This window comes from Gobio gobio (assembly GCF_949357685.1).
Source record: "Gobio gobio genome assembly, chromosome: 25".
NCBI lineage: Eukaryota > Metazoa > Chordata > Actinopteri > Cypriniformes > Gobionidae > Gobio > Gobio gobio.
The window spans coordinates 773,338-786,069 of NC_137121.1; the positions used below are offsets into that span (position 1 = coordinate 773,338).

The window sequence follows — 12,732 nt, forward strand, 5'->3', positions numbered from 1 at the left end:
ACAACACAACGACATCAAGCAACAACACAACAACATCAAGCCACAACACAACGACATCAAGCCACAACACAACGACATCAAGCCATAACACAACGACATCAAGCCACAACACAACGACATCAAGCAACAACACAACAACATCAAGCCACAACACAACGACATCAAGCCACAACACAACCACATCAAGCCACAACACAACCACATCAAGCCACAACACAACCACATCAAGCCACAACACAACGACATCAAGCCACAACACAACGAAATCAAGCCACAACACAACGACATCAAGCCACGACATCAAGCCACAACACAACGACATCAAGCCACAACACAACGAAATCAAGCAGTTTGCTGCAGAAACAATTATGTGTATGTTGCAAAGTGCCGGACGAGCAGAACATTAAAGCATAACAGCGACATGTATTGAAATAGCCATGGTATCTGACTCTGAGTATCTGACTCTGAGTATCTGACTCTGAGTAACTGACTCTGAGTAACTGACTCTGAGTATAAGTCACCATGGTAACTGACTCTGAGTATCTGACTCTGAGTATCTGACTCTGAGTATCTGACTCTGAGTAACTGACTCTGAGTATAAGTCACCATGGTAACTGACTCTGAGTATCTGACTCTGAGTATCTGACTCTGAGTAACTGACTCTGAGTAACTGACTCTGAGTATAAGTCACCATGGTAACTGACTCTGAGTATAAGTCACCATGGTAACTGACTCTGAGTATAAGTCACCATGGTATCTGACTCTGATTATAAGTCACCATGGTAACTGACTCTGAGTATAAGTCACCATGGTAACTGACTCTGAGTATAAGTCACCATGGTATCTGACTCCAAGTATGAGTCACCATGGTAACTGACTCCGAGTTTGAGTCACCATGGTAACTGACTCTGAGTAAGAGTCACCATGGTAACCAGGGTTGGGGAACGCATTACAAGTAACTTGAGTTACGTAATAATATTACTTTTTCCAAGTAACTAGTAAAGTAATGCATTACTTTTCAAATTTACAACAAAATATCTGAGTTACTTTTTCACATTAGTTTGACTGCCAGCTCTCCTGTCCTCATGTTGAGAGTTAGTGCAGAGGTGTGTGTGTGTGTGTGTGTGTGTGTGTGTGTGAGTGAGTCTGTGTGAGTGAGTCTGTGTGAGTGAGTGAGTGAGTGTGTGTGTGTGTGTGTGTGTGTGTGTGTGTGTGTGTGTGTGTGTGTGTGTGTGTGTGTGTGTGTGTGATCATGATGGTTATTGTAGTTCTAGACTAAATGTGAGCATTTATTTATCTCACTTGCTAAATAAAGATTCTGTACTCCTCAAAATGAATCAAATCAGTCAAATGCAAAATCAGAGAACTATGCAAACCTCCAATAATTAAATGTTGAATAAAACAACTATTTTTATGCATAATCTACCTTTATATTTAATTGACCAGTGTCTTGCTGCTGACCTTTGATGATGAAAATTACTAGATTTTTGTTTTTATATGTAAAGCTTTTTTCTCCTGCGTCCTATTCTCCATTATCCAGAGCTGCGCCCTCTAAAGTTCATGAGGGAATCTGCATCTTTACCTCAGCCTGGGGCGCATTATTTACATTTTGGTATGAAGAGGTCTTTACAGTTGCACAAAAATATAACTTTTTTGTTATAAAAAACAAAACAAAAACAAGCCCAGCCCAGGTGAGAAAAAGTAATGCAAAAGTAACATAACGCATTACTTTTCTTAAAAAGTAACTCAACTAGTTACTTTTTAAGGGAGTAACGCAATATTGTAATGCATTACTTTTCAAAGTAACTTTCCCCAACACTGATGGTAACTGACTCTGAGTATAAGTTACCTCTCTTTTAGAAACTGGCTTGACTTACTCTGCTTTCTCAGGTTTAACATACCTCCCATTCTGAAACAGAAAACCCAGAGTTTTCCTAATTTCCGGGTTAACATACTCAGAGTTTTTTGGATGTAATGTTTGTATGTGTACCTTTCAAATAAACATGTTACTTTTGATAAAGACATCATATTAGTTTTGAATAAACATGTAATGTTACCATATCCATTTATGTCATGAAATTCAATTCAGTCATAACTCTCGAAGTAGATAATTTCAGCCAGCATTTATTGGTGTGGAATATAATTAAGCTTGATTTTGCCGGTCGAGATCAGCTACGATGCTGCTGCTGAGCAAATATAACATATTGTTCAATTTAGTCCAAATAACAAACAAAGCACAGGCTGGAAAAAAATGGTGGAATCCCTGTAGCAGATCTGTACTGGTGGCACTGGGGAGGAGGAGGGTCACCGAATCTTTCATAATCACGCAGAAGGGCGATCACAGGCTAGGGTACGAGGATTAGGAAGCACTTCTGAAGTGCGTTTATCATACAATGATATAACTCACTGCTTATCTATCCTCGTACAATGCATCGTTGAAGAAATCAACTAGCTCATCACAACTGTTTTCTTAGAATTTGTATTACTTTGTTGTATTTGTATTGTATATGTGCACTGGAAGCTTCAGCACCAAGAAAAAATCCTGGCAATAAAGCTCTTTCTGATTCTGATTCTGAATTCAAAGACATATGGTGTGTTGGACATCTAAGGCTGGATGCATATGATATGAGTTCAACATATCAGCCTACACTATCAATGAAGTGGGGTCTACGTTTTTATCAGTATTATTTTAATAAACATGACAATATAACATCACGACTACATGAAAGGAGGTTTAACTATTATAAAAAACAGATTTGTGCACACACGAAACACGATGTGCGCTGTCATGCGGTGAATCTGGCCAATCGTGGAACAGCTGCCTCAAGTCAGACAAAATTTCTAACCAGCATGCACTGCTTCAAGTCAGCCGCCGATCGGTCTGCGCATCGCTGGGTGAAGTCCAACAAGCCTATTGATTGTACTGAGTGTCAGCTTGTTTATTTTGCTCAAGATAAGAGTTTTTTAAGTGGAAACTCTGCTTCTAACCACAGGTCGAGAGCTGTCGTTCAGACCACACAACTCTGCGATGCTGTTTGCGAATGTTTGTTGGAACGATGATTTCTAGACTCATTGAACTATGTTGATGACGACCGTAGTTGGCCAATGATGCTTTTGGGAAACGCATCCCTGATTGGCTGATGCCACGGCGTTGGAAGAACCAGTCAGCGCTGGGGTAGAGTTTCATACCTGAACTATGTATTATTTTGATAACATTATGAAAAGTGACTTTACATTAGGTACATGTTAGATTGATAACAAATAGAGAAAAAGTTCTATTGAGTGCCATAACAAACACACTTTATTACCATGATTTATTTCATTCTATGAAACTACTTCAGCGACATGAATAAAGACTGGGGTCTGGCTGGTTAGTATAATCTGGTTAGTTAGTGGATCATTACTGGGACACAAATGTGTTTCTTCATCGACGGTCATTCAGTATTCTGACCAAATCATTTTGACAACAGCATATAAACCATGATAATCCACTGTCCCTGAAACATCTCTGGCCAAGATCAGCCGCTGTCATTCAGGATAACCTCATTACAAACATTATGATGGGAACACACAGGCTGTTTCAGCGGACTCTCGATTAACTGTTTTCATCATTATTCTATAATAATGTTGAACTCTCATCTGTGGGCAGTTTCATTCCTCACTGTTTTCACTCTGGTCCTTTACAGGAAGGGCGAGTGATTATATCAGGTAAACTGCTGCTCTCCTGCATCTACTCACGGCCCAACTGCCCAAACCCGTGTAGTTACATTTCTGATGATTCACTGCCTGACACAAAGACTTTACTGTGTATTGAGTGTATTTTTCCAGTGAAGTGAAACACCCACTGCCCTGAAGGCTGTTCTTCCAGATCAGTCACGTGATTTTGGGTAAGTACAAGTGTAAAGTGAAAGTATCTTAGGACTCAGTCAAGCAGACGCATGAAGCAGAACACTGCGGTTGTGTGGGAGATATATATCTTTTGAAAAATGGCACATCAGAAACGATATGAGCTCTCCGACAGCAGATTCGGTATTAAGCTCATGAGGAAACGCAGTGATATCGGTGAGTTTGATTTAGGTATTGAAATTCATGAGGTATGAGTGTTATCACTACCAAATTTCACCACAGAACAAATTATATTGTTGAGCTATATGATGATAAATTAAGGAATATATTAGCAATAACATTACATTTGAATGAGTTATTATAACTGTTCATTATCTTATGACCCAACAAAAGTCCTCATAAATGCAACTTTCTGCTTAATATTTCACTAAATGTCTATTACATTTGAATAGATGCCACTTTACATTCCTGCTTTGTAGCTACTGTGATTTCAAATGTTTTCTTCACTTTTACAATCAGGTGCCTAGAACTGAATGTTCCTTTCCCCTTCAGATCCATGTGATAACGATCTGGACACTTTAAGAGCTGAATTATCCTGCGGGCATGTCACTAATCCACAGACACTGACTGACCACTGCAGAAAACAGCTGGCCGATGTAAGTGTAGTTTCTGATTTAAACTTCATTTTATTAAGAACATCTTTGATTGCAACACATTTTGAAAGCAGTCAACATTAGCTCCAAACACATTTATATGTGAATGTGACTTTACTCTACACTGCTATTATGATCTAAATAACTACTGTGTGTAATATGTTCAGGGTAAAGCCGAGCTGAGATGCCCTCTGTGTAATAAACAATGGCCTTACATTGAAGTCCGTAAATTAGCCAAACTCACACTGAAAGAGCGACAACACTTTGAGGAAGTTCTGGAGAAAGCTGCTTCACAGAAGTTACTAGACATCAGAAATGTAAGTGTTGTTGTTGTTGTTCGTAACATGAGTAATTTATAGACTGTGCATTAGCTTAACCATTGACTTTTTAAATCTTTTCCAGTGTCCTGGCTGCAACTCTTTCACTGAGAGATCAGATCCGTATAATCTCAGTGTTATATGTGCCATTTGCACTAAAAACAATGGAAAACCCTTTGAGTTCTGCTGGCAGTGTTTGAGAGAGTGGAAAGGTCCTCGTCCTCGAGCCAACAGATGTGAGAATCCTTCCTGCGTCAAGAGATAGATCTGCTGAGAGATTGTGTCCAGCTGCCCATGCCTGTATAACATGTGGTTTAAGGACAAAGCATGTACTAAAATCACCTTTTGCTGTAGATGTTATGAAGCCTTGTGTTTTCTCTGTCTCAAGCTCAAACATGTCTGTCTGAAGACAAACACTAACTACTACTAGTCAACCCTGCTCAGATGGTGTGGCTCAACGACAGACTTCAGTTCCAGTTTGGAGAAAAAAAACATTGAGTTACAAACACAGTGCCATTGGCTGTTATAGTTTATTTCTAGCTCTCTACATGTTTTCATTAATATGTCTCTTTCAGTGCCCAAATTACCTGAAGTTCAGTCAAAGCACATGATGTCACACATACAGGATGTCAGCTTTACAGTGTGTGACTGTAATTGAGTCACACAATCTTATATAATATTAATGGCCCTCAGAGGCATTTATTTAAACTGCTCTTACACTCCTTATGATTTAGATCCCAATTTAACTTGTTATCGACAATAGAAACCTTAATATTTGTTCATAAGTGTGCTTCCAATAAATCTTTAAAGCTTGTTTGTGAAACATTAGTTAAAATCAGGAGAAGTGTTTGCTGGACTGTAATTAATGACAATGAGTGTTTGGCATACTTATTAAACAAGATTTAAAACATGATTACTTTATGGCAGCGTTCTATTTTTCATAATCCACCACTGAGTTGCAATAAATTAGTACTGCTCAGAGAATAGTTTAGGAAAATCCATGTGCAACTTTATTGTTAGCACAAAACATAATCGGCAAGGAAAAAGAGAAATCCAAATGACAGGCACAGTTCCTAAACCACCAGAGATACGAAACAAAAGAAAGTCGTAAGAGCAGGGGTTTGTTCTTCGTAACTCGCTTAATACGTCTGAGATGATTTGACAGATCCCAGATCTTTTAATCGTGATAACTGATCTCTGGCTAATTTGGTTCTTCAAACGAATTTGCAGATTGGATTAAAATATCTGGATGAGATTACTGCACATTCTTGTGTTTCCTGAAGAGGGCAGATGCATCGAAACACGATCAGCAATGCAGCGATTGGCTGGCGGCAAGATAGCAACATAATGACATCATATAATTAAAAAAGCCACCTGGCAAAAAACTTGAAAAAAAAAAAAAAAGGAAACAGCCAAACCAACATAAAAGTTATAATAGATAAATTATATGTACAATTATTTATATTCATGATTTTATAGTATTTGTACACCCTTTACATTTTTATTTCAATGTTGTAATTAGCAATTCGTTTAATCTTTAATTCAATTTGTTACATGACAGCATTAACTAAAGTTTCTTAAGGGTCAAGATCAAGTCTGCATCTCTTGTGCTGCATCAAGCCATCCCATAATATCCGGCATCACTCAGATTAATGCAGGGCTCAGAGTAACTGTACAGTGTGTGTGTAAGACTGCAAATAACATTATAAAATAATGATTCCATCACAAATAAATCTCTCAATCAAGTGGCTGTCTATAGTATTATACACAACATTATAATATTTTCAAATACATTTTTATATTATTATTATTATTTAAAATTATTATTGCCCCTGGTTCAGTGAGGATTGCTTGTTATGTAAAGTAGAAGTGATTGGGACACATTTTAAGTATCAACGCCGCTTAAAAAGATGCGATCTAAACCTGTTTAGATGAAATAAGCCGCTCGAGCAGGTTTAAGATGACGGAGCTGTTGCTATGACAGCAAGTCCAGGATGAGCTTCGAAGAACCAAACAATCCGAGATCACGCCAAATAGTCAACAATCAATTCCAGCTAACTGAGTTAGCGAGGGACGAAAAACGGACCCAAGTACTTGACAACACAAAACCTCAAATGACAAATGCAGAAACAAATACAACATAAATGACTGACAAACGATAATCAGGACAATCAACCAGAGGGGGGATTTGAGTCACATGATTTGACTCGAGTCAGACTTAAGTCGCAATTTTAGGACTTGAGACTTGCTTGACAAATTTTAATAAAAGACTTGACTTTGACTTGTTGTTCATGACTTGAGACTTGACTTGGATTTGAATTAAATGACTTGAAATAACTTGTCTTTTGTTTAATAAATATCTAAGAAAAATATCAAAAAATATAAAAGAACAGCAGTATGCAAGGCCTGCAACGCAGAGATATCTGATATACAACCACCACCACTTCGAATTTCATTCGACACTTCAAATCAAAGAGACGAAGTCAGTCCCGCTGTTTAACCCAGATAAGAACTGGGCAAAAGGACAACTAGGGCACAACAGCTAGGCACTGTGACAATAATGTTCTAGAACAGTGGTTCCCAACCACGTTCCTGGAGGACCCCCAACAGTGCACATTTTGCATGTCTCCTCAATCAAACACACCTGATTCAGGTTATCAGCTCATTAGTAGCTACTCCAAGACCTGATGTGTCAGACAAAGGACACATCCAAAATGTGCACTGTTGGGGGTCCTCCAGGAACGTGGTTGGGAACCACTGTTCTAGAATAAAGAATAAAATAACTGTGTCTGAATGGGGAAAGTCATGTATTCATTTTAATAAATCAGCAAATATCAAAGACCACAAGGATGAAATGCTGTAAATAGGCACTTACTGTATCTACTGTATGTATAATTTTCCGGGTTTTGCCATTATGTGTTACAATTACCAAACGAGTTTACCTTCAATAAAAACAAAACGATAAAGTTTGTCCTGTTCAGCCAGTGTGTATATCAATATTTCCTATAGCATAGATCCTCTGAGTAAGACTGAACTATCACCTTTAGTTAGGCATGTCCAGTGCTGCCAGTAACTCCTCTAAACTGTGAAGCATCGCTGATATTGAGTTGTGGAACCAAATGAGATTTGAGATTATATTAAAAGTTGTTCTGCAAGGAACCTTTTGTATCATGTTTACATTAAAAAATGATTAATGGTTTGCTTATTTGCAATTCTATTTATAAAATCACTGTCAAGAATAAATACATATACTTTAATATAATTGTTACTTCAAAGCCTGATATTTATTTCACTGGTTGTTTTTTATAACCAAAAAAACATAATTTCTCAAAAGTTTGCCTAATAATTTTCAACAACATTATAATATAATTAGGGCTGTCAAAAGATTAATCGCGATTAATCTCATCCAAAATAAAAGTTTGTGTTTACACAATATATGTGTGTGTACTCTGTTAATTATTATGTATATATAAATACACACACATTCATGTATATATTTAAGAAATATTTGCATGTATATACTGTATATACATTTATATAATTTATATTATATATAAATATTAATATTTTATATATAAATATAATACATTTTTCTTAAATATATACATGCTTGTGTGTGTTTTTATATATACATAATAATTAACAGAGTACACACACATATATTGTGTAAACACAAACTTTTATTTTGGATGAGATTAATCGCGATTAATCTTTTGACAGCCCTAAATATAATATATTATATTATATTATATTATATTATATTATATTATATTATATTATATTATATTATATTATATTATATTATATTATATTATATTATATTATATTATATTATAATCAAGTAGGTACAAAAAACACAACCGTACAGAAGAGTAGGGGAGAGCGGGGCACAATCTAACACAGGGTTAGTTGCAACACACATGGTTTAACACTTTACACACACACACACACACACACCAGGATGATCAAACCTACTGTATTTACTAGTGGCCATATCAACACTATATAGAGAAAACATTAAGAGAGTCAATGTTCAGAAGTTATTAATTATTATTATGTTTTGAACTATGATGTATAGCTGTAGGTGTGTTTGTTGTCAAACTCAAATTAGTTTATTTTTAATGATTAAAAAATGCCATTATTTTATATGAAAAAGTTAATCATTTTATTCTATTCACTAAATATTGTAATTTGTCTTGTATATTTTTGATTAAATCAGATAATATGTTAATCTGTCATATGGTCATGTGACTCCACCTATGGGGCATGTTGTCACACTTCACTTACATTCTTCAGGGTAAATCAGGAATAAAGTATACACTGTATTAATGAAACAAAACCACATTATTGTACTAGACATGTGAAATTAATGTGGGAAAACATAAATACTCTGAACCCCATGTGGATTTACACAAACTGAGACAGTCAGAAAGTGTCTCTCCTATCTCTCATGTATGGAGCAGAAACAACGCAACCACGGCCTCCATTTTCAGGCCTTCCCTTGGGTCTCTCCAGCGCCGGAAAACTGGATCTGGGAAACAGCAAAACTTATTGTGAAGTGTTCCCATCATTTCTTTTTGACGTTTAAAACACTATAGTTTAGGCATCTTGAAGGACATCTCAGTTGTAAGTGCACCAGAGGGGGAAGGAATGAGTGAGCAAGCATCCAGAAGAGATGAGCGAGGACACACTGGTGTACGTGGAAGTCTTTCGTGTCAAACCTGACGCACATATAAACAGGTTTTACTTGTGTTAATGCCAACTACTACTATTTCACTCCCAGTTTGCACTAGGTATACAAAATAATAAATATGTCCCCATTTAAACCCATTTAAATGTTTAATCTCAGGGCCATTAAACTACAAAAAGAATATTTAAAAAAAAATGTTACCAGATGGTGCCAGCTTATCTCTCTCAAATATTACAAGCACACACACCCACGTACTTTTTTTTATTGCACACATACACACCACACTCTGACATCCATACTAACACACACACACACACACACACACACACACACACACACACACACACACACACACACACACACACACACACACACACACACACACACACACACACACACACACACACACACACACACACACACACACACACACACACACACACACACACACACACACACACACACACACAGTTACAGCTGCGTAATTTATCCAATTGGCTTTATAATATGCAGAAGCAGATTTCAATGTTGTACATATTTCAAACATTTTGACTAAGTTAATTAATACATTTAACTTAAAATGATTATGTAATCTCAATTTGAACATTCTTAGTAGTGGAAATTTTGCTAGCTATAACTAGCTAATTCAACACATTTTTCAATTTTTTAAGTTTTGCCAACTTATTGGGGTTTACAGTGTGGCCTTTCCGATCAGTTCAAAAACTCATAAACACATCCTCGTGGCGACTACTTTTGAAGCTTTTCAGGAACCCACCGTCAGAGAGCTGAAGGAGAAAAACAGTGAAAATATTCCAGTTTTCCAGTCTTTAATATACCAAAAACATATCCATCTTAAGTTCTTCCTGCTTAAAATAGTACAGTAGATTAAAAATGAGTCTGAAATGAAAGTTTATTCTCATCTTTTCATAGCTTGTCATCAATTTACAGTGGCTTGTTTTTGTCTTTCCTGACGGATCCAGATGAATTTAGTTGAGCTTTGGATCTCAGGAGTTGAATGACAGTGAGACGCTCAGCTTCTACAGGATTAGATCAGTCTCTTATATTCATTACATTGATGTTATCTGGAGGAGGTGGAGGAATGACGACCTTTCACACAATGAACTTGTTGATGCAAGTTTTTCCTTTAACTGACTCTATCATTTCTCTGCTCTCATTGCAGTATCAGTTCAAGTTAGTTAGGTTCAGGAGGTTACTCTTATTTTCAATATTTCATATATTTCATTTATACATTCATACATTTTAGCCAACATTATAGCCAAATTAAATGTCACACTTAATTGAAATAATTTGTGAATTATTTGTGAATAATTTGAACACTTTACCATCTCATAAATCACAATGATTCACAAAACAAAAGACACTGTTTAAACTGAGATTTTGTTGTTTTCTTACCTGACTGAAAAAATCAGTCTAATTCTCATTCAGAGCAATAAATGTATACAGTCAAAATGATAATGACTGATAATAAATATGCAAACAACAGGAAAGAAATAATCCGCTTAGAAAACTATAAGCCATTACAGGAGCTCAGAGATATCTGGAATTCAGAAGTGTTAATAAAGATATTGTGCTCTTGACAATGTGAAGTTTAAAACTCCTGAAAATAATGTGTTTTTGAAAGAAAGAAACTCAATGTAATGTGCAACTCAGTTTATTGTGAAGTGAAGCATTAATATCTGGCATCTGAACTAGTTGATACAGGAAATCAGTTGCCTAATACAAACTATTTTATGTATTTTGAAAATGCAAAAATACTTACCTTTAATAAATACACAATTTAAATATATATTTTAAATGCGTGTATCGTGTAGTTCCCGATATATCTTTCGTTTTTTATTATCGCTCATTCTGCGTCAGGCATCATTCCTTGAATATAAACTACATGTACACCTGACACAATGCCATTTTGTCTTCTGAGGGCTGTGTAGTCTATACTTTATTATAACAATAAAAGTCAATAATGACACATAAGATGTACTGTCATGTAGAGGTGGTTGCATGACAGAAACACTGCAGGATCATATGCTTCCTTCAATACATTGCCTGTTTTAGAAGAATATTATACCAATAAACTGTAGTAGCAATAAACAAAATATCCTGGAGTCAGCCTTTTAAATCAAAAACACATTTTGATAAGACAATATAGATTGTCATGTTTGATTCAGATGATTGAGTTCTGTACAAAAACCTTCATTCCATATAATACTAAATATGCCATATTAAACATGTTAATTGCATGTAATACTAGATTCTCTGTTTAACACTGTGAAGCTGCTTTGAAACAGTATTGTATTAAGTGCTATAGAAATAAAGCTGACTTGACCTGTCAATAATATTTTACTGTAACTGTCTGTGACTGCGGGTCTGAGACACAAGATGGAGCCAAACATCTGTCATAACTTGTGTTTGAATAAAGCGAGAGTGAGGATATCGACTGCTGCAACTTTCACTTGAATCATTGTCAGCTATACAGTCATTATTCAGAACTGCTCGGGTTATGTATATAACCCTTGTTCCCTGAGAAGGGGAACGAGCACTGCATCGGGACGATGCTTTGGGGATGCTCCCTTAGCATCAGCGAATCTGAAACCAGAATGCCAACTAGGCCAATCCGATTGGCGTGCGTGATGACGTCATCGTGACGGCATACCCGGAAGTATAAAAGGGGAGCTGGAACGTAATGGCGGTAGTAATTGCTCTGAAGCATGCGCTCCAGGCGCGCCAAGGTGTGGCGTCGGGATGCAGTGCTCGTTCCCCTTCTCAGGGAACAAGGGTTATATACATAACCAGAGCAGTTCCCTTTCGAGGGAACTCGCACTGCATCGGGACGACGCTTTGGGGAACGAGTACCCACTAGGCCACACCGAAGGGTAGCGCCTGCCCTAGTGTGAAGCCGGAAACCGGGCACAGCTAGGACTGGAGCACCCTAGCACCAGGCGTCGTAGGGAGATCCAGGCTATAAAACCTGATAAAAGTGTGTGGGGTAGCCCACCCGGCCGCCTCGCAGATATCCTGCAAGGGGACCCCAGAAAGAAGGGCCACCGAAGAGGCCATGCCTCTAGTGGAATGAGCCCTCACAGCCACAGGTGAAGGCAAACTGCGCACCTGATAGGCCATGGTAATCGCCTGGACAATCCAATTACTGATTGTCTGAGTAGACGCAGGCAATCCCTTCTTAGGTGAGCCAAAACACACCAACAGTTGT

The 12,732-nt window shown here is 37.2% G+C and overlaps 1 protein-coding gene across 1 annotated transcript; it reads left to right on the forward strand.

The window, feature by feature from the left end:
• The first annotated feature begins 3,826 nt into the window (after positions 1-3,826).
• Positions 3,827-6,559, forward strand: LOC307121395 (uncharacterized protein). The gene is made up of 4 exons (XM_079808984.1): positions 3,827-4,062; positions 4,399-4,502; positions 4,667-4,816; positions 4,902-6,559. Exons 1-4 carry the CDS (start codon positions 3,987-3,989, stop codon positions 5,079-5,081), a joined length of 510 nt encoding a protein of 169 aa, XP_079665110.1. The 5' UTR covers positions 3,827-3,986; the 3' UTR covers positions 5,082-6,559.
• The last annotated feature ends 6,173 nt before the right edge of the window (positions 6,560-12,732 follow it).

Excerpts from the sequence above, each read along its gene's own strand:
- LOC307121395 (XM_079808984.1), top strand. The coding sequence starts at position 3,987 with ATGGCACATCAGAAACGATATGAGCTCTCCGACAGCAGATTCGGTATT. Across the intron at positions 4,063-4,398 it reads GAGGAAACGCAGTGATATCG|ATCCATGTGATAACGATCTG; the intron begins GTGAGTTTGATT and ends TTTCCCCTTCAG. Across the intron at positions 4,503-4,666 it reads GCAGAAAACAGCTGGCCGAT|GGTAAAGCCGAGCTGAGATG; the intron begins GTAAGTGTAGTT and ends TAATATGTTCAG.